This window comes from Tripterygium wilfordii, chromosome 5, assembly GCF_013401445.1.
Source record: "Tripterygium wilfordii isolate XIE 37 chromosome 5, ASM1340144v1, whole genome shotgun sequence".
Classification (NCBI taxonomy): domain Eukaryota; kingdom Viridiplantae; phylum Streptophyta; class Magnoliopsida; order Celastrales; family Celastraceae; genus Tripterygium; species Tripterygium wilfordii.
Window position 1 is genome coordinate 12098557 of NC_052236.1, and position 27829 is coordinate 12126385.

At 36.4% G+C, this 27829-nt stretch overlaps 1 protein-coding gene and 1 long non-coding RNA gene across 4 annotated transcripts; one reads left to right on the top strand and one right to left on the bottom strand.

The window, feature by feature from the left end:
- The first annotated feature begins 167 nt into the window (after nt 1-167).
- Nucleotides 168-20334, top strand: LOC119998497 (ferredoxin-dependent glutamate synthase, chloroplastic). 3 transcript variants are annotated; one of them, XR_005468272.1, is made up of 34 exons: nt 312-605; nt 1056-1368; nt 1510-1952; nt 2043-2174; nt 2958-3056; nt 4409-4479; nt 5139-5235; nt 6166-6258; nt 7002-7147; nt 7935-8094; nt 8970-9080; nt 9276-9491; nt 10132-10289; nt 10860-10989; nt 12714-12772; nt 12949-13054; nt 13662-13758; nt 14041-14156; nt 14359-14556; nt 14681-14791; nt 15059-15298; nt 15395-15493; nt 16057-16152; nt 16239-16436; nt 16543-16617; nt 16789-16917; nt 17010-17108; nt 17855-17997; nt 18097-18190; nt 18493-18731; nt 18864-18942; nt 19253-19336; nt 19529-19873; nt 20067-20334. XR_005468272.1 is itself a non-coding variant. In XM_038845847.1 (33 exons), the coding sequence occupies exons 1-33, from the start codon at nt 312-314 to the stop codon at nt 19688-19690; spliced, it is 4887 nt and encodes a 1628-aa protein (XP_038701775.1). In that variant the 5' UTR covers nt 168-311; the 3' UTR covers nt 19691-20334. The 3 variants fall into 3 exon arrangements, 2 of the variants coding, with proteins under 2 accessions (XP_038701775.1, XP_038701776.1); XM_038845847.1 differs by having other exon boundaries at nt 168-605; nt 19529-20334; XM_038845848.1 differs by lacking the exon at nt 312-605 and having other exon boundaries at nt 1237-1367; nt 1508-1952; nt 19529-20334.
- A 5448-nt stretch (nt 20335-25782) lies between these two features.
- Nucleotides 25783-26613, bottom strand: LOC119998856. Its single transcript, XR_005468299.1, has 2 exons — nt 26289-26613; nt 25783-26019 (listed from the first exon to the last, which is right to left on the bottom strand). It is a non-coding gene; the product is annotated as an uncharacterized LOC119998856 (long non-coding RNA).
- Nucleotides 26614-27829: the final 1216 nt, after the last annotated feature.

Here is a 27829-nt window from a genome sequence, read left to right on the forward strand (position 1 = left end):
TGGAGGGAAACAGTTTTCACCGCCTCTAATTCAGCAGCCGTAGAAATCCAACGGTCATAAAGCAAGCGGATGCGAAATGGACCAATTGTATTGCGCCACATGGAATTAAGACTTTTTTGAAAAAAATCCCTGTGGAGGTACGAAAGGAAACACATCCGTCAAATGAAAACGAGAGAGAAGTAGACGCCCCAGAGTAAGGCGGGTGGCTCCGGTCCTCTCTTCTCTTTATCTCCATTATATCCACACTTCCTCATCCCCTTAGCTCTCCACACGATCGCTCGCTCTCTCTCTCTCTCCTTGATTTCTCTCTCATGGCTTTGCAATCACTGTCCTCTGTTCCTCAGCTTCTCAATGGCGCCTCCGCATCTGCTAACAGACCGAGCTCGGTTCTTGCATCTCGTAAGGACGCGTTGTCTGTTGATTTCGCCGGACTGTATTGTAAATCGAAGCGGACGAGGAGGAGAATCGGTGTTTCTTCGATTACACGACGGAGCTTCTCGCAGTTTGCGGTGAGGAAACGGAAGGACTCGTTGTCAGTCAACGCGGTTCTTGATCTTGAGCGCATCAGTAATGGTGCCGCTACTCAATCCGATTTGAAGCCTCAGGTGTGGCTTTTGTTTTGTTTAAAACTTTAGAAGTATTTGGAGTTGGATTTTGAAGTGAAGGACGTGTTGGTTTTTGTTGCTGAATTAATGCGTTTGCCACTTCATTGTCGTCAAGTACCTTTTTCTCTGTGGCACTACACTTTGTGGTCGGCATTAGCTTCTTATTGCTTCCCATTATCAACTTATGCAGTTACTGCTTCATTTTTTGCAGTGATTGTCTGCTATAATATGATGGATATTAGTATCTCTGTGGAGACTGAACTGGAAAAAATGTTAATGCCCTTTTACGTACTATATTTTTGTTCCAAACTAAAATATGGTTTGGGGTACTCAGATCAATTGGAAAAAGCAGACAAATGTGGTCTGGGCTTTGTGTATCGTCTGCTGGGCATGTCAATGAAATGTTCAATTTTATCTTGCTTCTATTTATTTTCATGATCTGATTGGCAGGTTGCAAACTTGGAAGATATAATATCAGAAAGAGGAGCATGTGGAGTTGGATTCATAGCTAATTTGGAAAACAAAGCATCACATAAGATTGTTGAGGACGCTCTTACTGCTCTTGGCTGCATGGAACATCGTGGGGGCTGTGGAGCAGATAATGATTCCGGTGATGGTTCAGGAGTCATGACTTCAATTCCGTGGGAACTGTTTGATAGTTGGGCTGAAAAGCAAGGGATTGCTTCCTTTGATAATCTGCATACAGGTGTTGGAATGGTTTTTCTTCCTAGGGAAGAAGATCTCATGATTGAAGCCAAAAAAGGTGATTATTTAGAAAGGTTTGAATTAAGTTGGACTTCAACGCGTATTTTTTCCCCGATGTTTTGAACACACAACCAGTTCACCACATCTTTGTATATTATTTTCTGTCATCATTTGACCGATTTTTATTTGCCTCTTGTAGTTGTTGTAAATACTTTTAGCCAAGAGGGGCTAGAGGTGCTAGGATGGAGGCCTGTCCCTGTAAATACTTCAATAGTTGGTTACTATGCAAAAGAAACCATGCCCAACATACAACAAGTATTTGTTAGAGTAATTAAAGAAGAGAATGCTGATGACATTGAACGAGAATTGTACATCTGCCGAAAATTGATTGAAAGGGCAGCAAACTCAGAAAGTTGGGGAAATGAGCTTTATTTCTGTTCCTTGTCCAGTCAAACAATTGTTTATAAAGGAATGCTTCGCTCAGAAGTTCTTGGGCTCTTTTATACGGACCTTCAAAGCGATCTCTATAAATCCCCTTTTGCCATTTACCATCGGAGGTATAGCACAAATACTAGTCCCAGATGGCCTCTTGCTCAACCGATGAGATTTCTTGGTCATAATGGAGAAATCAATACAATACAGGTTATAACTTCAACTGATCGATAAATTTTTGTATATGCATTTGTGGTCCATTCTTAATTTGTTTAATTTGACACCGGAATTCATATGCAGGGGAACTTGAACTGGATGCAATCTCGAGAAACCTCGCTGAAGTCCCCTGTGTGGCGTGGTCGGGAAAATGAAATTCGTCCTTATGGAAATCCAAAGGCATCTGACTCTGCAAACCTTGATAGTGCAGCAGAAGTATGAACTCACCCTTGGAATTTTTGTTATTTTACTTTATGAGAATATCCAATGATAATCATCTCCAACGAGTGATCTGAAAGTAGAATGTTAAATGACAAAACCTCAAATGTCTGCTGGAGGATGAGTACTTCATAGCGCCTTCTTCTTTTTATCTCACGTGGGTTTGTTTTGGGAATGACAGTTATGCAAATAACACTTAGGACCAGCTGGCCTTTGCCTTGGCTATCTTTGGGGTGCTTTGAGCATACTAATAAATGTTTTGGAAACTGAGGCAAATCTTTATCCTATTTGAAATATTTTGAGTTTTTTTTCGTTCTTCATATTAGCAGTAAAAATGAGCCTATATATTAATTCTTGCACCAAGGGGGTGCTGTCCATTTACCATCATTTGCACAAAATATAATATAGAAGATTTGGATATTTAGTTGGTGATGTCTTGATGCAATATCATCTATGTCAGTGATATGATTTTGTACTTTTTGCAAATGAGCAATTTGCTTCAATGCTAGGCTTCAACTTCATTTTTCATGTAGTGTGTTCTTGCACTAAGTTGAGATTGGGTCCGAGTCTGCCGAATGGTTGAAGTCAATCCATGTACTAATCAGATTCTTTTGCACTTCATATTTGTTTGATTCTAGGCTCAGTATTTTTTTCTTTAAAGTTGCTTTGGTGGTTCTTTTTTTTTTCTCTAAATACATATGCTTTTTGTTATATTCTTAAGTATCCCTATGTCAGTTTCAAGGTTTCAAGCTTGACGGCTTGATCATTTTTGTTTTTCAGTTGTTAATAAGAAGTGGCCGTACACCTGAGGAGTCTTTGATGATTCTTGTCCCAGAAGCATACAAGAATCATCCAACTCTGATGATCAAATATCCTGAGGTACTTCATAATGGCAATCAACATCTACAATTGAGTCGAATCTATTATATATTTTTATTTCATTATGCTGCTTGTCAAGTTTGACTTTTTGTCACTGTTATAGTGCTTCTTTTTGTTTAAGGATTGAAAGAATTTTGTTGAAAGAAAAACATCGGGGAGGTTCCATCCAATTACAACCTTTTACAAGATAATAAATCAATTACATCTAATAACTCTTATCAATATTGCCTTTCCCTCTAGGCCAGTAACAAGGATGTAACCGACTATCTCTTAGCTCACTCAACAATAGCTTCTTTCGAGTAAAAGTCTCTTAATTTCTCTTCCTCTTTAACATCCAATGAAGCACTGTTGGTATTGATTTAGGACTTTGTTTCTACTCCTTTTCTGTGTAGTTGAAAGTCTAACTGCTCAGTTCCTTCTTCATCGATGTGATTGCCACCTGAGATATGCCAATAATATTTAAAGCATTGTGAAGGACAGTTATTTTACTGAGTGATTCTGGAGAGTTTTATTAAGTACTCTTAAGTGATTTTGCATTTGTAAAAGCCCTTGTCATTTTCTTAGGAAAGCTTTATTAAGTACACCAAGTGATTTTATCAATGATCCTCGTATTTTCCTTGGTTGCTTGACAAATATCCTGCTTCTACAATCAAACCTTGGATCCATTAAAACCAAACAACAATGTGTAAGGGACACCCAGGCATTGATTAAACAGTTCTAAATGGCTGCTTGGGGGAGACAAACAAAAATCAGTTTACAGAAAGGAGAATACGGGTAAAGAGATATGGAGGGCGCTCATCCACATCTGTAGCTATTCCTGCTTGGTTATTCTTCTAAGTACCATTCCCATACCCACCAGCTGAATGGGTCTCCATACCCTACCCTAAATGCCCACCAGGTTGTGGGTAGAATTGCCATCTCAATTTGGCCTTAAGACTCATGACGGTTCTAGAGCAAATGGGCAAGCTTCGTAGAAGAAATTTTGATGCATTCATCATGCAAAAGACTATAGCATTATTTGCAAAAAAGGAGATGGGATCAAAACTATGGTGCTCTTTACAATTAAAGTTGGGCAATACAACCATAGGTCCATAATTTGCTGCTAAATACGTGGATATATGATTTTCTCTCTCTGGGGGTTTGGCTATTTTCTATTTGAATTCAACTATACTTCTGTTTTTTTCCCCATGTTATGCATTCTACTTGAATCAATTCGCTTAATCTTTGTGTTTAATTTGAGTATTAGTTGTAGATAACTTTCATGTCAGTCGGTGCATATACTAATTTTGGATCAATCGTTTTATTGGACATCTATTGCACGCAGGGACTACATTAATTATTTTTTCTTGCAGGCAGTGGATTTTTATGATTATTACAAGGGTCAGATGGAAGCTTGGGATGGACCTGCCTTACTTTTATTCAGGTAACACTTCCAGAGGAAATTGCATTATTTTAAAGGAGAAATAGGTGAAATCAACTAGTAATCTTCTCTGATTCATGTAATTGGGCTTTCAGTTGTAGAAGTTTGTGACAACCCGGCATTTACTGAAATTACTCAGTGAAAACCATTGATTTTTCCCAAATGCAACTTCCCTGATAGAAAATTAACATTATGGGCTGGAGCCAAAGCATAAGCTTCCTAATACTTATTTTATGAACAATGGTTAATGGAAGTTGGAGTTGATGCATTAGTCAGATCATTTTGGAGTTTCCTGAGTTTGAAATGTTTCCACATTAGGTGAAGCTGGTCTTGAGTAACGTTTCGTTGTTTCTTGACTGCTGGTATCTGAGGTTTACTGTGGTGGGTCCAATATGGCCCTGCATTGGAGATGTTCTACAGTCTGCAAAAGAAAAGAAAAAACAGTTTTCTTGTTAGGTAGAAGTCATAGAGGCTATCAGCTATCTCAAACAGAGAGAGACTTTATTTCATGAGTTTGTCTCTTGTCACAACTTCTATTGTTTGCAAAAGTGACTGTCCTCCTTCTTGAACAATTGCGTTATTTGATTGCATTTCTTTTGAAGTTTTGTTGTTGTGTTCATTTCTGTTTCTGACTTTTAGCTTTTCCACTTTCCATGATACAGTGATGGAAAGACAGTTGGTGCTTGTCTTGATAGAAATGGACTTCGTCCTGCTAGGTATTGGCGAACTATAGACAATTTTGTCTATGTTGCATCTGAGGTGTGTTCCAAGTTTCCTTATGCTCTGGAAGTAGTTTAGGATTCTGTAGGTGTTTCTGCTGTAAAGTAGGCTTCCTTTTGGAGCCTGGTGTTTGTTTTTTTTTTTGCCCGTTCATAAGCCAATATAAGAATACAAGTACTTAATTTCTTAGGGCCATGATTGACTGGATCATGACCTGGCCCATTTTCATCCCAAGTGGTGGGGTTGACTAGGAGTAATGAAAAGCCCAAGTAACTGAATTAAGCATTTGTTTTTACCTCCTTATGACAAGCCTAAAGTCAACCATGCTTGGCTAAGTTATTGCAGATCTCTTTAATTTTTTAATTTTTTTTTGTTTTTGTTTTCAGAACACATGAAATCATGGATAGTGCTTTGTTGCTCTAGCTATTAATGTTTCAAATTCGCTTTACAGTTTGTTGCTTAAGATTTCAAATCCTAAAAGTATTATTGAAGTGTGTGCCTGTCATAGTAGTCGAATTCGGGTAGAACTGATCAAGTGGTTGTGTCTGCCTTGTACATATTACTGTTTCGTAGTAGATTATTCTGTCTCATATTACTGTAGCTTGCTGATTTCTATTGAACTGGGTTGGAAAATTTTGAGACTTGAACTCTATTTTCCAAACAATGAGAAATTAATAAATGCTTATTGCCTGATCACCAATCTGAAAAGGTGGAAATTGTTGAAATTTTAATTGAAAATCCAGTTGATAATTGAATCTAGTGGTGAATCACAACATCGACTAGATGCTCCAGCACCATTTAATACCCCCTCTAGATTTTGAACCACAAAATGTAAAATTTTTGTTTTGCACTGTTGATTTTTACAATAGTCCGTGTTTTGCTATTGGTGCAGTTTCATTGTAGCAGTCTACTTTGAGTTGGAACCACTCTAATTAATATATTGATTTTTTCTTTCATATTCTTATCTAGGTTGGTGTGTTACCAATGGATGAATCAAGAGTTACAATGAAAGGTCGTTTAGGTCCAGGAATGATGATAACTGTTGATTTGCCTGGTGGTCAGGTTTGTATACACTTAAAATGTTTTTGACTGTTTACCTTTTTAATTCCTTAGCTACTATTTGTTGTGCTTGGGGCTTGGCTTATTAATGATTTTGTGATTTATCACGCGTGTTTTATTTGTTATGTTTTGTGAGGTATTCAAATTTCAGGATCTACATTTTGTTTAATGATATTCTGTTTCGTTGGTTTGGAAAACAGTTTTCATTATGTCATACTTATGCCTTTATGTTTTGTTCAAATTTAACCTTGATCCTGTGGAACAGGCCTATATGATTTTTTGCATAGTTTTGGCACAATTTCCTCAGCTTCATTCCTAAAGACAGTCACTTTTTCCTTTCTTTTTCCCCCCTTTGGCTTGTGCCTTTGACAAAGAGGCTAGTAAGAGAATTGATATGCCAATTATTTGGCCATTTTTCCTTAATGGGTTTGGTCTAAAATTTTCAGCTATTTTGGTTCTTCATATTTACTTCTGGATTTGCATAAGAAGTTAAGAGGGGAGATATGGGCAACAGGTATTGATATATAGCTTTGAGCTTTGCAAGGTGAATCGGCACAGTCATCATATATTTACTAAAAAATAAGAGTTGTTGTTAGTTGTTATGCACTATATTTCGAACTGTCCAATTGCCATACTCTCACCTGTGATGTTTCTTTTTACTGTTCATCTTTCTTCATTTGAGGCTGCATCCAACTGCAAGGACCTAAAGCTTTATAATTATACATTTTATACATCCAAGTTTGCAGGTTTATGAGAATACAGAGGTTAAAAAGCGAGTTGCTTCATCAAATCCATATGGAAAATGGATTAGCGAGAACCTGCGATCCTTGAAGCCTGTGAACTTCCTCGCAGCACCAACATTGGATAATGATGCAAGTTTAAGACGGCAACAGTAAGTGTTGTGGTAAATTCATATTGGTGCGATCATGTACACCACTTGGTGTTATCATTTGCCTTCAAATAAAAAAGATGTCTCAGGTGATTCTTTTGGGTGCAACTACCACACGTAATATTGTTGTAGATATTATAAAACAGAAATATCTGGGTTGTAATTTGGAAAACATCTAACATTACATATTCCCTTTAAATTTACTACTCTACCAAACTAATTAGAGAGAGGACAAAAAAGAAGAGATAGATTGCAAATGTTTAGTGGTTTGTTTTTCCACATAAGATTGTCTTTAATTGCATGTGACTGATCTTTTTTAAGCTACTTCGTGCGTTGCAACAATCTATATTAATAAACTCTGCCTGGAAATATCTTCATTGAAAGTCAGACCAAAAGCATTTCTCTTTTACTTCTTAAGGTGTGAAAGACTAAATTTAGTCATCCTTTTCTGTTCAAATCCTCGGTTCTGCTCTACGTGTGGCTTGCAGGTGCTTATTCTCGTGTGTAGTTTCACTTAGAACCTACTGTAACGAATTGGGCTTTGGGCTTCCCCCCAAAGCTAGATAGAAAATATTTCTTGAGGAACTTTTTTGATAATTTATACGTGCCATTAATTAAGTAAACTAGTGTGCCACATTGCTAGTTTTCAAGCTATCTATGTTTTAAAGAAAAATGACTTTATGGTTATATTAGATATTATTCTGATGGCCAAGGTTTTACTTTTAGGCACGTGCATTGCAGTATTCATTGTTCTCATGTTTATCATTATTTTCTCCTCTCCTGGTTTCAGGGCATTTGGCTACTCCAGTGAAGATGTCCAAATGGTTATTGAGAATATGGCTGCACAAGGGAAGGAGCCTACATTTTGCATGGGAGATGATATTCCGTTAGCTATACTGTCTCAAAAGCCACATATGCTATATGATTACTTTAAGCAACGATTTGCACAGGTTAGACTTTTGATTTTGGCTCTGGTTGCTGCTGTATTGTGGCTGTGGTGATAAAGTATTGCAAAAAGGATAATCTTGTCACTGCAATTTTCTAAACGTCCTTTGGGATCATGACTTCTTTTATCTTTTTCGAAGTAGATTCTGTGAATCCATGAAGTATACCTGTTTGATTCCTGCCCTATTATATGGCATTATGAGCTTGTATAACTTGGAGCAGAGTGTTCAAGTTTTTTTTGCTATGGTTATTATTTGCTCAAGCTCATCAATGCTACTTGATTTCACTGTTTTTTAAATGAATAGGATCATCCCATTCAGCAATTGTTTTCATGTGGTCAAGTCCATCATTCATGTCACTTGTGTATGGAGGGGCTTTGTCTTTGATAGCAATGATGATTCTGCGCCTTCCATACATCCTTTCTCGAAGGAGGCCTATTTGATGTATTGACTGCAATAGCACTGCTAAAGAAAGGCCTTCGCTTGTGTCGTTTTTCGTAGAGGGAATGGCACTAGAGTTTGTGTTCTGTAATGTCAATCTGTTCTTGTAGTGTCATGTAAGGGGTGTCAATCTGCTCTTGTAGTGTCATGTAAGGGGTGTCTAGCAAACACGTGTGCATTGTATATCGAACTCTTTGGTGAAATATTCCTGAATTTTGTCTGGATCAAATTCCCTTATGTTATTCTGATATTTTGCCAAAACTTTTAATTAGTATCATTGTAGTTTCTTTGTTCCAAGTGACGTTTACAGCTTGTATAGTTTGTTTGCTATCATTCAATACATTTGGAATGGATGAAACCCATTTCTTGCCACTATATTGTGATGTCAGTGTAACATTGAACTTCTAACTCACCATTGTCCTTTTACTTCTTTTGTGCAGGTTACAAATCCAGCTATTGACCCTCTTAGAGAAGGATTAGTTATGTCTCTTGAGGTAAATATCGGGAAGCGAAGAAACATATTGGAGATTGGACCTGAAAATGCTTCGCAGGTTTGCTAGCGTTATCTTTTCTCCACTATCACTTCTATTTAGTGGCATTTAAAACGTTTCTCAAAATGAATGGTCAGTTATAAACGTGTTATTTTGTTTTTTTCTCTTTGTTCTATCTTTGATTACCACTTTGTAATTACAGAGGGGGACGTCATTGAGGTTAAAGCCACTAAGTTGTTTTGTTGTTGTGGCCAGACTATTTTGCCTAGTCCTGTACTGAATGAAGGCGAGCTTGAGTCCTTGTTGAGGGATCCCTATCTTAAGCCACAGGTCTTACCAACCTTTTTTGATATACGTAAAGGGATTGAGGGATCTTTGGAGAAGAAACTAAATAAACTTTGTGAAGCTGCTGATGAAGCTGTTCAAAATGGCTCCCAACTACTTGTTCTATCTGATCGCTCTGATGAGCTAGTAAGTTTTTCTTTCTCTGTCTAGTTTCACTTAGAGCTTTGATTTGTTTAACTCGTTTAAGGCATTAAATATTTATTAGTTTGTTATGTGGATGTGTAATCTATATGTAATCTATAATTGCTGTTTCAGTGTCTTTCCTGTGTATTTTTATCCAATCAGTATTACGGACTTTTAGTGTTTTTTTTTCCCGAATTTATTATGTATTTTCAGTGTTACTTTGCTATTTGGGACATGGAAAAGGTTTGATACCAGTGTTACGTCACTGGAAACTATGTGATAAATGTGAGGGAAATGAGCTTATGGATATGCCTTTAAATACTTTTAGTTTGTAGATGGAACAAGATTCTTTACAGTTGCCTCTCTCTCTCTCACACACACACACACACACGCACACATTTGTGCATGTAGCCAACCCCAAACTTTTGGGATGAAGGCTCAGATGATGATGATGATCGACATTGAAATATGCGTGCATTCCTTTTTTGCTTGTTGCTGAAATTACTTTTTTCCTTTTGAGGTGTAGTAGGGTTGAGTTATGCTTAGTTCCTTTTTTTCCTCATTTCCTGTTGGTTTTGGCCTCTGAGGTATTTTGGAGCTTATCCCTTGATTGCATGAATAATGCCACTTTCCTTCAATGCAGGAGCCAACTAGGCCTGCCATTCCAATACTTCTTGCTGTTGGTGCTGTTCATCAGCATCTTATTCAAAATGGCTTACGAATGTCAGCTTCTATCATTGTGGATACGGCTCAGTGCTTTAGCACTCATCAGTTTGCCTGTTTGATTGGATATGGTGCAAGGTTGTTTTTCTTATGTTATCAAAGACCTTTTTAGTATGATGCTTCTTTATTTATGCTGAAATGAACTGGATAATTTTCTGATGTAATCATTACAACATTTCTGTATTGGGATCAAGGTCAATATCCAATTTTTCATTTCATTATGTAAACCATTGGTGTTGTGCATAGTTAGTGGTTTATCGTGTCTAGCACTAGCACTTACCCCAAAAAAAATGTTTCTAGCGCTAGCATAAAAAAGCAGTAATAACTGCCTACAAATTTTGGCGTAATAATTTTAGATTGGTGTGGTTAAATTTTTTTACATTTTATCTAGGGCTCGTCTTTATATTGAGTATATCACTCATTGAACTAACAGCCATGAGGAATGTGGTTATCTTGTTAATTATTGTGTGGAATGCAATTATTTTTATACGCGTGTTCATAAACAGCACTTTTGTTGTTTCCTGTGTTTTCATTTTCCTTGCTTCCTGCTTGCATTTAGCAAGGATTCTATACTTATAATAAATCATGTAACTCTGTCCCTTTTCCCACCTAACTGCATGACTCTGGATCTCTAAAATTGTATGCTAGTGCTGTGTGTCCATACTTGGCTCTGGAGACATGCCGGCAGTGGCGTCTGAGCAACAAAACTGTGAATTTGATGCGAAATGGAAAGATGCCTACTGTAACAATTGAACAGGCTCAGAAAAACTTTTGTAAGGTCAGTACATCTGCAACCACCTTGTTTTTATTCTAACTGTATCTTTCTTTTTTTTTTACTTGATGTAACTGTAACATGAGTTCTTATTCCTGATCTAAAAAAGTTTTCGCATGTGATTTTGAAGTCTTGCAACGTTCAGTTTTGGTGACCAAAATTTATTAACTTAGATTTCATGGGAGAACATTAGGATCTTGGTTGTTACTGTTGATAAATGGTGGTGTCTTATATTGTAAAAGAATAAAGCCATGTGTCAGAAAAAAGAAATCATGGTTTTCATATTGTCCTGAAGAAATTTTTATTCATTACTAGAAACTCTAGTATTGGTCTGATCCTAAAAGTAAACAACCACCTTAGTTGACTTCCAAGTGTTTTCATGCATTTTATTTTGTCATCCTAGTTTAAATTAGAGCCTTTATCCAAAAGGTTTGGAGTCGACTCATAGTTTAAAATGAGATAATTATCCTAAATGTTTTGAGACATTTTAAGAGAAAAAGTAGAATAGTCAATCTACATATTGTGTTGTGCTATTGCTTAGTATGTATTGTTTATTGGCAAACCATGTGGCACCTCCGGCTCCGATTGAGTGTGGTTCAATTTTCTCATCTATTCTTGCATGTCTCTTGTATTTGTTTACAGTGATTAGGGTTCTGTAATGCATTATATTATTATTACTTGATGCCATTGAAGTTTTACCTCTCAAGTCTTTTTTTTTTTAAAAAAAATTTGATATCACGTGTGTTAAGTACCACATCGAAAGATGTGGGAATTCATTCCTTATTTATAAGGACAAGCCCACTTCCTTACATACCAACAAGGCCTTTTCCTAGTTCAAGCGAGTTGGTCTTTGACCCATGGGCTTTGGCTCTTAGTAGTTGGGCTAAGGAGGAATAAAGCCGTGTGGATCCGATGTATCCTCGGGAACTGGACAACCCAAAGTGGACAATATTATTGGTATGTATGGGGGGTGTGGATTTACAACATGGTATTAGAGCAATGCAGTCTAGTTGGACATGACCTCTACTCCACTTTTTGGGTCTTGGCACAAGTGTGGGAGAGTGTTAAATACCATATCGAAAGATGTCGGAATTCATTCCTTATTTATAAGGACAAGCCCACTTCGTTACATACCAACAAGGCCTTTTCCTAGTCCAAGTGAGTTGCGTGCCCACAAGTGCGGGTGAGTGTTAAATACCATATCGAAAGATGTGGGAATTCATTCCTTATTTATAAGGACAAGCCCACTTCGTTACATTCCAACAAGACCTTTTCCTAGTCCAAGTGAGTTGGGCTTTGACCCATGGACTTCGGCTCTTAGTAGTTGGGCTAAGGAGGAACAAAGCCGTGCTGACCCAATGCATCCTCAGGAACCGGACAACCCAAAGTGGACAATATTGTTGGTGTGTACGGGGTGTGATTTACAACAACATGGTACAACCCTACTATTGCTGATGCTAAAAACATGAGATTTCCATGTCATAAATGTCATTTAGATAAGGCCTTATAGGTAGTTACAAACCCCTTTACTACTTCTAAATTATCGTTTGCTATATCACCTGGTGTGTTAGTTGATCTTATAGTTTCTGACAAAAATGTTCTGGGCTAATATAATTATTGGACTCTGGACTCTGGCCTTAAGACCTCCCTGATCTGATATTATCTCATACTATGTCATGGTCTTTTACAAATGTTAAATGAAATGGCCTTAATCTTTTTCTCTAATCCAGGCTGTTCAATTTGGCCTTCTCAAAATCCTTTCCAAGATGGGCATCTCGTTGCTTTCAAGGTATGAGTTCTAAGTTTGAATTCCTTGTTTTTCTAATATCGCTTTTTTTTTGTCTCTCTGTGTTGGGATAGGAGGGGATGGAATCGGAGGTCTTTATGTTCAGAGATCTATTGATGTTTATTTCATTCTTTTACATGTCATGCTGTTAGATTACCTCATTGTTTCCCTGTTTCTAGTTATTGTGGAGCACAGATATTCGAGATTTATGGTCTAGGGAAGGACGTTGTTGATCTTGCATTTTGTGGAAGTGTATCGAGCATTGGTGGTTTAACTTTCGATGAGGTGAGAAACACAAACGTTGAAGCGGTTTTCTTGAATAAATTAACAATAACTCATTTTCCAAATCTTGTGGTATAGCTTGTCTTGAGCAATAGCTCTTATAACGTCAATTGCTTCAAGATCCCACAAAGGTTTTGTTTTGATAAGTAATGTTTATTATTATGTGCGTTAGACGGGAACTCAAGCCTTGCTCTGGTTAAAGTCCTTGGGAGTAGCAGGCTACCACTAGGCCAAGAGCTTCTTGTTAGATCTCACAAATGTTTATCCTCGAGTTCTGATATTCTTCCTTTCTAGCTGATTTAGTCATTATATTTGCTATTAGGTAAGCAGTTTGCAACTATAACGTTGTTTGGGATTTAAGGGTGAATGTTTCGAAGGCTTAAGCTCACAATTATCTGCATTCTTAGTGGTTTCATCAGTCTCTTGGTTTCCAAATCCTCAAATTTACCTTTCAGTTTTGAATGGATGAACTTGTGTTACGATTGATTTTTTTTTTTGTTGTAAAATCTAACTTTCTGCTGCTGGCACAAGTGATACATTTTAACTTTAGGTATCAAGGTGGTATACGTCTGTGACATTGATTATTGTTCTAAATATCTTACTGTTGCAGCTGGCGCGGGAGACTCTCTCCTTTTGGGTGAAGGCTTTCTCGGAGGATACGGCTAAGAGGCTTGAAAATTTTGGATTTATACAATTCAGACCAGGAGGTATGACTTGTTAATGGACCCTTTAACTCAAAGCTAATGAGAATAATGTGTGTGGGATTTTGGTCTGTGCTCTCTACTGCGTGAATCGGCTTGCTGTCTTTTGTTATGATTGACAGAAGTCAGAAACGTATTAGATTTCACTGAGATGGTGCAATGTTGAATTGTCATTTGCAAGTTTTTGGTCTCGGTTGGTAGCTTGACTTTTTAATTGAATATGTTTTCCTATCGAAGTGTCCTTAAAAGTTTTGCTTTTGTTGATGTAACTGATAGTTTCTTTAACAGGAGAATATCATGGAAACAACCCTGAGATGTCGAAATTGCTCCACAAAGCTGTTCGCCAAAAGAGTGAGAGTGCATTTTCAATTTATCAGCAACATCTGGCAAACCGTCCCGTGAATGTGGGTTTTCCCCCGTTTTATATTTGTTGACACTAAATGAGATATCATTTAAGAAGCAATGTTAATTCTTTTTTTGAGTGAACGATTTTATTTGAGAGAGCCCATGAAAGAACATTTTATAATTTTTTGGGTTTTTATTCTCTTTTTTTTGTTGGTGATAGATTCTTAGCTGTGATTTGTATTTTTATCATTTTAACTGTAGGTTCTTCGTGATCTTCTTGAGTTTAAGAGTGATCGTCCTTCAATTCCCGTGAGAAAAGTTGAACCTGCTTCAGCTATTGCTGAAAGATTTTGCACTGGTGGGATGTCACTTGGAGCAATATCAAGAGAGACTCATGAAGCAATTGCCATAGCAATGAATAGATTACGTGGAAAGTCTAATTCTGGAGAAGGTGGTGAGGTATGCTCACTCGTTATATCCTTAACTTGTGATGCTAAATTGTTTAAAAATGGATCGTTTGGTGCCTGCTTCTGAAGTACCAAAAAATTTTGGTGAAAGTTTTTTGTTCTTTTATTTTGCGCAGGATCCTATTAGGTGGAGCCCACTTACAGATGTTGTTGATGGGTACTCTCCTACACTGCCACATCTCAAGGGTCTTCAAAATGGTGATACTGCTACAAGTGCTATCAAGCAGGTAATAGTACTGAAATTTTGCAGTAAATAAGGTATGACTTTGGATTTTGTATTCTGCATTATTAACTACAATAATGTTGGGCTTACCTAAAAAGAAAAATAATGTTGGTGGTATATTTTACAGAATATAGCAGATTATTGTGCTAGCTCATATGGGACGTGTAAACTGTCCAATCTTATGGGAGATATTACTCTCTTTTGAAGCCACAAGAAATTTTCCATTTATAATAACTGACCAACTGCAGGGGAACATGTCTTTTCCTTTCAGGTTGCTTCAGGACGTTTTGGTGTCACCCCAACATTCTTGGCAAATGCTGATCAGTTAGAAATTAAAATCGCACAAGGGGCAAAGCCTGGAGAAGGTGGGCAGTTACCTGGGAAAAAAGTTAGTGCTTATATTGCAAGGTTGAGAAATTCGAAACCTGGAGTCCCACTCATATCTCCTCCTCCACATCATGACATTTATTCTATTGAAGATCTTGCTCAGTTGATCTTTGACCTCCATCAGGTGATTGTAGATTCGTAATGAATCCTTATATTCTTAAAAATACTATATATTTGTAGAAATACTAAGAATGCGACATGATGTTTGCCAAACTATAAGGTGAACCCTAAAGCTAAGGTGTCTGTAAAGCTTGTGGCGGAAGCTGGAATTGGCACAGTTGCATCAGGAGTATCAAAGGGTAATGCAGACATTATACAGGTATCTGGTTGATTACATGCATTGAGCAGAAAAATTCCTTAATACTTTGATGATAATATCTTATATTTCTTGATTTATGCCTTTATACTATTTTGAGATCCAGTATGTGGTGCATTCCAGGCCATTTGTTGATGAATTAATCAAAATTTTTTTTTTATTTTATAATTTTCACCGAGTAGCTCTATATTGTTGTAATGCTTTTCTGCTGGATAAAGGTTTAACGATAACTTTGTGCTATAGTGTTGGTTAGAGAGAGACTGACCATGGAATTGATTACCATGGCTAGCAAGCTAAACTTGTGCGCACCATTTGGTATCAAATTTATGTTTAACTTATGCAGGGTCAAATTTATATTCTTTAGCAATGTCTTGGATCAGCCATCAGGTATCAATTGGTGATATGGAAAAGTAATAGTTGAATTGTCATTTCAATCTTGTATGTCTTGGAATGTATTGCATATCAATCGGAGATGTGGAAAAATAAGTTCAAAGATTATGTATTCTACTTTCTTCTACACTCCTAGGGACCAGTCAGAAGTTGTGACTAATTTCTCTCATTTGCAGATTTCAGGGCATGATGGTGGAACGGGCGCTAGCCCTGTAAGTTCCATCAAGCATGCCGGTGGCCCTTGGGAACTTGGACTTACAGAAACACACCAGGTCTGTTTATTTCCTCAAATGAAATATTTGGTGGAAGTTGCTTCTTATGATTCTCTCTGAACTTTTTTGAACCATCATTTATACAGACGCTCATTGAAAATGGACTCAGAGAGAGGGTCATTCTTAGAGTTGATGGTGGCTTCAAAAGTGGAGTTGATGTAATGATGGCTGCTGCAATGGGTGCTGATGAGTATGGATTTGGTTCTGTTGCTATGATTGCCACGGGATGTGTTATGGCCCGCATTTGCCACACAAATAATTGTCCAGTTGGGGTTGCTAGTCAAGTATATGGGAACCCTTAAATTCTAGATTATGTTGTCATTTCTTGTGCAATTCCCATTTATGGGCTTTTCTCTATAATCTATTAACTTTTCGTTAATTTCTCTTTAGAGAGAGGAGTTACGTGCTCGATTTCCCGGTGTGCCAGGAGATCTCGTCAATTTCTTCTTATATGTTGCCGAGGAGGTAATAATTTTCCAGTGTTTTCATCATTTGTTAGAACTTCTCATCCATTTTCAGTGTCCCTTGCTGGATTTTTTTCTCCTGAGCGCACTGGGAAGCATCTTAATGTCTCTATATATGATCTACGATGCATATTTCTCATAATTTTTTTATGCTTCTTGTTTTATTGTATAGGTAAGAGGAATACTGGCGCAATTGGGTTATGAGAAGTTGGACGATATAATTGGACGGTCAGATTTGTTAAGGCCGAGGGATATATCACTAGTGAAAACTCAACATCTTGACCTCAGTTATATTCTCTCGGTATACTTTTAGATATATGTGTTACAAATTTTTGTTATGATTAGTTTGCCTTTTATCTTTCTATTATGTATGAACTCTACTTCTCTTTTCAGAATGTTGGGCTGCCAAAATGGAGCAGTACTGCAATTAGGAATCAAGATGTTCATACTAATGGTCCGGTTCTAGATGAAGTTTTACTCGCTGATCCAGAGGTAATAATATCTAATACCTCTTGTGACTTGCTTTGTGTTGCTGATACAGGTGATGCTTCTGAGTGCCAAACTGCCAATTAATGTTGTGTAATGATGCGATAAAAATGAAAGTGCAAACATTTGGTGTTGTGGTATTACATTTAATATGTCTATAAAAATTACATATGTATCATATCAAATATCAATGTTCTTAATGTTTATGATAATGGTTAAATTGGCCCTTCCATTTTCATCAAATCATTAGTGTCCTCTATTTCCAGATCAGCTACTTAAATCATCATCATCCGATTCTTTATTCAAAAGTCTGGGGTTGGCTACATGCATGTATGAGAAAATCAACGAAAATCCACTATGTGTATTCGTGTTCGCCAATCATTTCTATCTAGGATTATACTTTCATTGACTCCTAGTAGCATAGACCATCTATTTATGTTTTTGAATGAATTTTTTAGACATGCTGGGAGATGCCTCCTTGGAATAATAAACTGTATTGTTTTAAATACTAATGCTTGACATGAAGTTCATCAATGTTTAGACTAGACAAAAGCTATGGAAAATACTATTTTTAAAAAAAAATTGATGTTGACAGCGGGTTGCTTGCCAAATTTTATAGTTTGTTCTTTGACACTTACGGTTATTTTCTGTTCCCAAATATGTGTACAATTAGGATATGTTAGTTCTTGCAAATCTCTCCATGCATTGGTACATGTGGTTATTTCATGGAAAATATTTATATGACTGCACAGATATCAGATGCTATTGAGAATGAAAAAGTAGCCAAGAAAACCATGAAGATATGCAATGTGGATCGTGCTGTTTGTGGTCGCATAGCAGGTGTAATTGCAAAGAAATATGGCGATCCGGGTTTTGCTGGGCAACTCAACATAACGTAAGATGTGGATTTGTCACGAGAACACTAATTTAAGAATTCGTAGGTTGATGTATTTTGTTCAAAATGCAAGCTAAAGAGCCTTCTTCATGTTTACAGATTCAATGGGAGTGCTGGCCAGTCATTTGCCTGTTTTTTGACACCTGGAATGAACGTTCGCCTTGTAGGAGAGGCTAATGATTACATGGGAAAGGTGTTCTGATATTTATGCCATGCACTGTCCTAGAATTTTTTTTTCCGGACTTCAAAAAATTACTGTCATCTCTCATAACTCTGGGAGGTTTGCATTTATATTCTTCGATTGAGTGCCAACTAACTCAACAAATAGTATAGCAGAAGTGCCAACTACCTCAATTTAATAATATTAAAATAATCTTGAACTTAGTTAAGCTAAACTAGTTTTGCTGCTGCTGTTGACACCTTTTGATTTTTAACCTAGCTTACAAATTACACCTTACAACAATTTCCATCTAATTAGGGGTTTAAATATTTTAGGGTATGGCTGGAGGTGAGGTTGTTGTGACTCCTGTGGAGAACACAGGTTTTTGCCCCGAGGATGCAACTATAGTCGGAAATACTTGTTTGTATGGGGCAACAGGTGGTCAAATTTTTGTCAGAGGAAAAGCAGGGGAACGGTTTGCTGTTAGAAACTCGCTTGCTGAAGCAGTAGTTGAAGGCACAGGAGATCATTGTTGTGAGTACATGACAGGTGGTTGTGTGATTGTGCTCGGAAAGTGAGTACTATCTCGACCTGTAGAGTTTCATTTAGGCCATGAAATTTGATTGAATGTTCATGGTTAAAGCTCCAACACCTTGCCCTAACTTTTTATTTTAATTTTTTGGAACTTTTGTACTTTTTTTGACAGAGTGGGCAGAAATGTTGCAGCGGGTATGACTGGAGGGCTGGCATACATACTTGACGAGGATGATACTCTCATCCCCAAGGTTTGTACTCCTGCAGCACTCCTCCATTTTATCCTTTATTGCAGAATTAATAAATCTACCAATTTACTTTTGAGTTAATGCTTTTTGTGATACCATATGTGTTCTCGTGCGACTGTTTGCTTCTTTTGGGATTTGAAAACGGTAGGATTCTGTGAGGGTTTCTTGAATGCTTTAGTGAAGAATTCTTTTGCTTTCTAAATTCATATGTGCATATTTACCAACATATGTGAAGCATGATTTTATCATCTATTCTGATAAGTTGGTTTTTTCCTACATCGAGTCAAATTATTTCTTGCGTAACCTTGAACAGGTGAATAAAGAGATTGTGAAGATCCAGAGAGTGACTGCTCCTGTGGGTCAGATGCAGCTAAAGAGCCTTATTGAAGCCCATGTTGTAAGTCTATCCATTCAACTATATGAGCATGCATATGCACGTTAAGCCTTTCGCTTGTGATTAATGACTTTTAACTTTATCATTTGCCTGATATCCACTTGTGATTTGTTATGATATTCATTTTCAACTCAAGCTTTCAATTTATTTCGGATGTCTACTTAAAAAAATAATGTAAATACCCTTTTGGTGAAGGAAAAAACTGGAAGCATAAAAGGCTCTACGATTCTTAAGGAGTGGGACAAATATCTACCACTCTTTTGGCAACTGGTTCCACCCAGTGAAGAGGACACCCCGGAGGCTTCTGCAGAGTATCAGATAAGCGGCACTGGCCAGGTGACGTTACAGTCCGCATAGGCAAGTAACTTGATGGTTCTACAGACGCGAGCAAACCAAGGTTTCTATCCAAACGAGCTCTGGAGGATTAGATGTACATGGATTCTTAATTCGGATTCCTTTCTTTAGATGGAGATCTAAGGCGCTCTATTATGCCGATTGGCTAAAAATTTTCATGGTTGGAGGATTCTCTCTTTGCACAAAGTAAGTTCCTGATATATCTCACAAACACTTATTCTATGTCCAGCGTTGCAGCATTGGCTTAGTGATTTATTGCAGAAAATGTAAATTCTGTAAAAACCTGGATTTTCTGATCTCTATGAAAGCTTGTGGTGCTCCATGACACTTGTGCACTGTAATGACTGGTTTTCTTTGCCATTGCTTTCTCTTTGCTTAGGGAAATTCAGTGACAGCATCTTGTCAGATACAAAAGTTAGAATCTCTGTCTCTTTCTTTCTCAGCTCCATCTGTTCAGGCTAGTTTCATGCTTTGCCATGTATATACACTCACACTCATTCCTACCAAGTTGATTTTTCTCCTGGTGCATTTAGTAAGATTAAAAGGATGTGTGTGAAAAGACAAGACACAGGGATGACTCATGTAAACGTCTTATTGGCCGACCTTGACCCCGATTATTTTGTGATCATATCTTCTTCCTTTTTTAATTACCGCAGAAAAATATGTTTGCCGTTGGAATTGAATCTTGAGTTTACATATACCTAAGCCAATCGATTGCTAATTGAACCACATCTCATTCGTTTTTTGTGATCATATTTGGTATTCAGATTTTGCCTCGGTTGGGTACCACTCTTGTGGCCCGTGTTGAAATAATGCTTTACCCGTTTATAAGTATTTAGATGGGCTCATTCTCCCAAATATTTTAGCAAATTACAGTGTATATAATAAAACATTTAAACACTAATAGTTTTTTTTGCAAAAAGTACTGTAAATTGACAGTTAAATAATATGGGTTGGAAAGTGTAGGGCAATCCAAACACTTGAAAATTATGCACAGCAAAAGACAAGTGTTGAATTTGACAATTTGTCATTTAAAATTAGATTAGACTGGCCAACATGGATGAATGGATGATTGACGCCATTAATCAAGCTTGTCAAACTTGTATTCACATGCATTATTACCTAATCCACAAAACTAGAAATTTAGTGGCAAAGCAATATAAGGTAAAAATTAACCGTGAATGACTAACGAGAGGTGGTTCGATTGGCAATCACCTGGATTAGACATATGTGTGTTCAAAATTCGATTCTAATAAGAATCATATTTCTCAACCTTTAAAAAAAAAAAAACACCATGAATGGAAATGCGTATACAAAATTAATGGCAAAACAATATAAGGTAAAAGTTTACCATGAAGGGAAATGCGTATACAAATTTTGCAACAACAATTTGTTCATGGTGGTTCACGTTTTTTGGTGGTGGTCCCTTTAAATTAATTTCCATTTTGCGATTTAATTTTTTGGACATATATACAATATAGTAAATCTCACCGTCCATTATATGGAGCCGAGACTCCGTAATTTGTTTAAAATTATAGAGTCTAATATTTAGATACAATGGTTTGGGAGGTGCGTCACATCACACCACGTTTTTAAAACTTGTTTGACTTTTTCTCCACTATTAGATGTAAACTCTAACGAATTACGAAACCCCCAAATCCCCGTTAAATGCTAGATAGAACCACTTAGGTAATAGCTTAGTTGATGAATCTCTCTAGAACCAAATCATATGGACTCAGGAGGTCTTGAGTTCGATTCTCATTGAAAGCAATACCTTTGTGGTCAAAAGTTGAGCTTTAGCCTAACTTATCATATCGATATGCAAGTGAGAAATTTATGTGCGGGAGGGTCTAATGGCCTGTTCTTATTTTTTTTTTCATGGTTACTTACCCACAAAAAAAAAAGAACCAACAAAAGATATAGTATATATACATGTGTGCTCATACATGCACGTACGTGATTTCTATATACACAATAATGCATGTGATTTCCATGTTTTATAATCAAACCGTTCATTTACCATAAACTTACCATATCATGATGCATGTGAGAAATTTATGCGCGGGCTTTGAATAAAATTGATTGCGTGCTCCCACATGGCCTTTTCTTTTTCTCTTTTCCTTTTTGGGGTTTACCATAAACTAGGTAAACATATTCCACATAACCATTTTGGATCAATGTGTGTGTTTTTTTTTTTTTTTTAAAGTACATGGAAACCGAAATATATTCATTAATTCAGAACGGGAAAGAGAATACGAGGTCCATAGGCACTCGAGCCACCATAAAGATGGAAAGACTAAAAAAGAAAAACACAAAAAGGTTGTCCCCACACGACACCGTATTCCACCAAATATTGTTGGAAACCAAACAATACCGGATTACACCATACTTTTCCAGACTAAACAAACAAACTTGAAAAAATAACATGAACAAAAAAGATTTGATTGTTTGAGAATTTCTCCAAGTAGATCTGGAGGATCTAGATTCAAAACCATCTCCATCGAAACCATGATTATCTGTACTTGATCTTGGAGTTTGGAACTCAGAAAGTGGTATAGGATCTCCGACTATACATCGTTTTTGAAGCAAAACCATATCTCAAACGGGAATTCTGGGGAGAAAATCATGATCTAGAAAAACGTGTTGTGTTTTTCAATGGAAAAACGTGTTGTGTTTATTTACCCAATTTAGAGTTGGCTTTTAATGTGAGCAACTCTACATGCCTCAACTATTATATCTTTGGGCATAAACATTGCATTTCATATATAGAGTTGGCTTTGAATATCTAAACATCAATTCCCAGAACTCAAGGACACAGATGGATCATGAACATATACAACATGCAAGCATGTTCAATTCCTCCAAAAACAAAAAAAAAAAAAACAATTACTAGCTAGAATTTGTAACTTCTCTCTCTTTTGATTTTGGGAAACAAAGGGTTCTCTTAACTTATGCAATACAAGAACAAGATGTAATATTTTTTCTATAACCGAGAAAAACTCAACAGACGTATCTTTTTTGAACAGCCCCCACCAAACTCAAACTCGGACCGAGCTAGGCAAACGCATGCATCTCCTACTACTAATTAACATCTTGTGAAAGATAGATAAAAGGATACATGCAGCCTATAGATTTATCAAAATCTATTGAATTCCATGGGAGGTTGTGATGGAGAAAAGGCCAAGAAAACAAGGACTGACATGATCAAAACAGGAACAAACAGAAGAAGCAAGGGTGGAGGAGGAAGTGGCGGCAGAAGCAATGGCAGAAGTAGAAGCAGCATGGCCCAAAAGGCCATAAACATAATTGATCCAGAGCTATGATACCTCGACATCCACAAATAGTTTGATGATTTTCCCCAGAAATATATAATGTTTTGTTCTTCGATAATATATGATCTGATCGATGAAAATTCGTCTTAATCGTGGGGCATCGATCAATCGCTGTCTTTCTCTTCTCTCAACTGCTGAGAAAATGTGGTTCTGAAGGTTTTTCTGTATGGTAGGAGAGATGGCAGTTAAGGCCAACAGCCCAGCAATGCTAGTGAGGACGTGAAGTACTGAAGTACATGTTATATATATATATATATATAGGAATTCTCCTATGAATACTTAAAATGAGGTCGTAAAATGAGGCCTTAAGTTTTAGGGTACGAAATTTTTTTTTTCAAATTTATAAAAAGTATGTTTGTATTTTGATCGATCTTAGGAACCCAACGACATATTTTTTATTCAAAACAAAAATCAAACTCAATATAAAAAGTGCATGATAATTCTAAATTGTTGGATATAAAACAAAAGACATTTTATATACATTTCAGGTTGCATTTGATTTTTGTTTTGAACAAAAAATATATTGTTAGGTTCGTAAGACCGATCAAATAAAAATATATTTTTTCCTAAATTTTTAAAAATATTTTAAACCTAAAAGTGAATTCTAAAAGTTAAGATCTCGGAGAAGAAGAATTTATATATATATATATATATAGACTTACAGTGATCTTTACTAGTAGTTACTACAAACATAACGTTCAATTCCACTCTCATTTATTGATTCAACCATTCAAGTCACTTGAAGTCGTGTATGCTTACCCTACATACTAATGACATTTACATTAATTATCACTCACTTTAAAATGTCATTATTTTCTTTTCTCAAAAAATGTGAAAGAGAAAGAGAAAAAGAAAAAGAAAAATATCAAGTTTCCATAACTTAAACCCCAACAGATTGACCGAGTTGGTTCCTAGAATACCATATAAGCTCATGAGTCCTACATTCGAAATATCTCGCAAACATTTTGAGGCCGCATTCTCCAGTAATATGTTAGAGACTTATTTTGATCCCTTGTATAGAATAAATTTTCGAGGGTACAGTGCATGAGTTCGGGGGTTTAATCTATCGAGAAAGTCCAATTGACCCTGCCTTGAAGAGGATCCTGCGATACCAAAAAAAAAAACTTTCACAACCTAATCCAAAATTAAAAAAAAATTCTAAGAAAATAGAGTGAAACACTCCTTTTAAACAAGGTTTATTGATGTTAAACTAACATAGAAATTAAAAAGAACCACCACCCAAGATTTGCATAATTAACGTTTGCCCTAACAAAGATTTTGCTTTTGACATTTTATATCTCTTACTAGAGAGATACATCGAACCCATTAAATAATATTGTATCATATATAATAATAATATTGTGAAGGGCAATGTTTCTGCTCAAATAGAGTCATTTTCATGGACCCTTCTTTTTGTTATCATTATGATTACCTACTAATCTTGATTAGTTGATGTTAAATTTGCCTACATACATTGATCCTTCTTTTCTCCACACGTCTTTTTTCATATTATTTATTATCTACTTCGCTTCGACTTTCGAGCATCCGCATCAGCTCCTATAACACCAAATTCTCTAAAGTGCAGTAAAATTAGTTATTCTTTAATTTTACAAAATTACAATTCAAGAGAATTCTATATCAACTTCTCTAAATTGCCCTCTATAACTTTAAATAGTTATTTTTAAAATTATTTTAACTTTTTTTACCGATTATATTATAGACGAAAAAAATATATTTTTTACAACCATCATTGTTCAATATAATAATAGTATTAAAAATATATATCATGCTTTTGATTTTACTTTTCTATGAAAAAAAAACAACTAATTTAAAGTCCAAATTTACCATGAAAGGAAATTACGTTCTAATGTTGACGGTATATATATATATTGTTAAAGTTTAATAGCTTCACCAACAACTATGTCCATGGCCTTGTGTTTATGTGGTCCCTTAATTTCTAATATTTTGATTTCATTTTCCATATCAAGAAACTTAATAAACTTTTCCATGAAACAACTACTTCCTCTCTTAACAAGTCAACTACATCTAATCGCGGGGTTAATTAAATTTGTGGTCACTGAAAGATACCCAAAATTTCATTTTGGTCATTGAAAGATCAAATGTCTGACGTGACGCGTTAACCATTATTGAACCATTTAATGTAGGTTTGTTAGCATGACAATGTCACTTTGATAGTAAACGTTGGTGATGTTGCTTCTTATGCCCTAAATCGCATAAACTCACAAATCATACGAAGTTTTGATCGTCCTTGATTCCTCTCATCCCATCACCGTACTTCGTCTCTTCCTGTTACCATCTCTGTCTCGTCTGTCCGTTGACTCCAAGGTATTTTCAAATGCTCTTCTTCTTGTTACACTCGGGTTTGTTCCGAATTTGTGTTCTTCATTGTGGGGTATGTTGGGATTTCTTTGATTACTGCTATGGGTCTTGAATTTCATCTATTTCTCTATTTTGAGTTAGCTATCACCTTCAATTTGGGGGATTCTTTGTTTTGGGTGCTTGTCGCCGTACTGTAGGTCAGCAATTAAACTAAAAAAGAAAAAAAGATTCACCTGATAATCCCACTAACCGCGTATTACTTGATGATTTAGGTTCATACAACTATCTTAATTAATCGCGTTGGCGATACCTCAACTACCTTATTATTGAGGGATTCCTTTTGTTTTTTGAGTTTTGGGAAACCTACATTCCCAACTAACATCGAATAGCAGAAAATTAAAGAATGAAAACAAGATTTTAACGTGATGAACGCAGTCAATGTAAGCTATGTCTACGAGAGTCGTTGTTGTTTTCACTAATCTTAAGAATAAGATACAATGTATTTTTTCATGTCTTTCAAATTCATAGTCTTTAAGACAACAGTGACATGTCACATTACCGAAACAACTCATCGTTGCTCCATTCCCCCGGAAGGTCTGCTAGGCCCCCCTCCCTCCCCACCCCTAGGTTCATCCGGCCCATGATCAGGCTCCTCGCAACCTATCATGAAGTACAGTAACACGATAGTTCATCATCAAACAAATTATAAACTTCAATCCTTAACAAAATATATACAAGGAAATTTAATATTAATACCATATAGGCATGCTTAATCATAGTATCACCTAGATTAATATGGAGGTTTATGGACATTAATTTTATATATATATTTAGCAATTTGGCAAGAATCATAATATAATATATGAATCAAAAATAAAATACAAGGAAATTTAATCAAATATATATGAAAAAAGAGAGAGAAAACTGACTAAGACTCCGATGAGAGGCTTCAAACGGCGGAGGCGGTGGCCACATGCGGTGGTTGTGAGGAAGAGAAGGCCAAGAAGAGTAGAACAGCCATGATAAGCACTGGAACCATCAATAAAAGAAAGGGCGGCGGAGATATCGGAGGCAGCACCAACGGCAGCAGGAGAAGAGACGCCGTGACTAAAACCATAACCACGATCATAAATCTAATGCCGATCATGATCTGGGTCAAGCATTATCATCATTCATTGACCATTCAATGGTGATCGGTGATTGCTCTTCATTTCTTCTTGGTGGGTCAAGAGGGGATTCGATTCGTATTGGAAAACGCAGTAATGATATATATGGATTGAGACTTCATGGGTCAAGGGGGGTGGATGGGCCCAGTTGGAAATCCCGACCCATCCCCATGTCTTGATTCAACTCACTCACCTCGACATTAGAAGCTAGTGGGCCCATGTAGTTGATTTTTTTTCGTAGCCTAGAATTCCTCAGCTTAACATACTTATCGGATCAGTTGCGTCAGTTTTAAACTCAGGCCGCCAACCAAGCATGTTTCGCCGTGGCGACAGGTAAGATCAGGTTGAAACTCGTGTGAGAGATCAAGATTGAAATTCACAAAGGAGAGTTACTCAACAAAGTTTCTCATGAAGATGAAATAACGTCGAATTTGTTGGGTATGAAAGTTGAACTTGCGACTTCTTGCATTTACGAGAAATAACCACAGTCTAACTTCAACATCCCTACTAAAATTTCTTTTGTTGTGCATGTAGTTAACCTTTAATCATGTGTTGATTTTTTTTTCCTTTTTGATGAAGAATCATGAATGTTGGTACATGGCTCCAATTATTATATGGATCGGAAAAAAAAAAACAACGAGCTTGTGTTATTAATTGGATCTTGATTGGAATAATGATTTTTTTTTAATTCTAATTAGACGTTAAAAATACATTAGTGAATGATATAGGACAATCGCAGCAATACCCCAGGGAAATCAGGCAAAAGAAGACAAGATTTATCGGAATGTCTCGTGCTCCTCACGTACCCTTGAAACATATTACAACCATAAGTGGCGAAGAGCACCTTCCCGTCAATATGAGCTCTTGGGGGAATATCAAAATATTATCCTTAGGGTAATTTTTATCCATTGAGCGACGACCCTTCCACTCGAATCATTCCAATTGAAAATTTCATCCCAACCAACTCGATCAACTTTAATGGCTAAATATTGAATTTGCTTGTTTGACCTTAAAGTTGAATGTGTCATTATAAGTTTCAAACAATTTGGTACAATCAAACACCGCTCATATCACATGACTCATGTCCAAACTCTTATGTGGGAAATTGCAATCAAACTATATATTTATGCAAGTTGATACATACCTATATTGCAATAGAAGATACTAAGAAGTAATATCTAAAACATATTTCCCCCTTTTTTTAATGAAATCTAAAAGGCCTATATATATATATATATATATTTGTATATACAGATTGTATGAAAGTAACATAGACAGAGCAAATACTACAACTTCCTTAATTT

Coding starts and splice junctions, on each gene's coding strand:
- LOC119998497 (XM_038845847.1), top strand. CDS start 312: ATGGCTTTGCAATCACTGTCCTCTGTTCCTCAGCTTCTCAATGGCGCC. Junction 1,953..2,042: donor GAGAAATCAATACAATACAG/GTTATAACTTCA, acceptor ATTCATATGCAG/GGGAACTTGAACTGGATGCA. Junction 3,057..4,408: donor TGATGATCAAATATCCTGAG/GTACTTCATAAT, acceptor TTTTTCTTGCAG/GCAGTGGATTTTTATGATTA.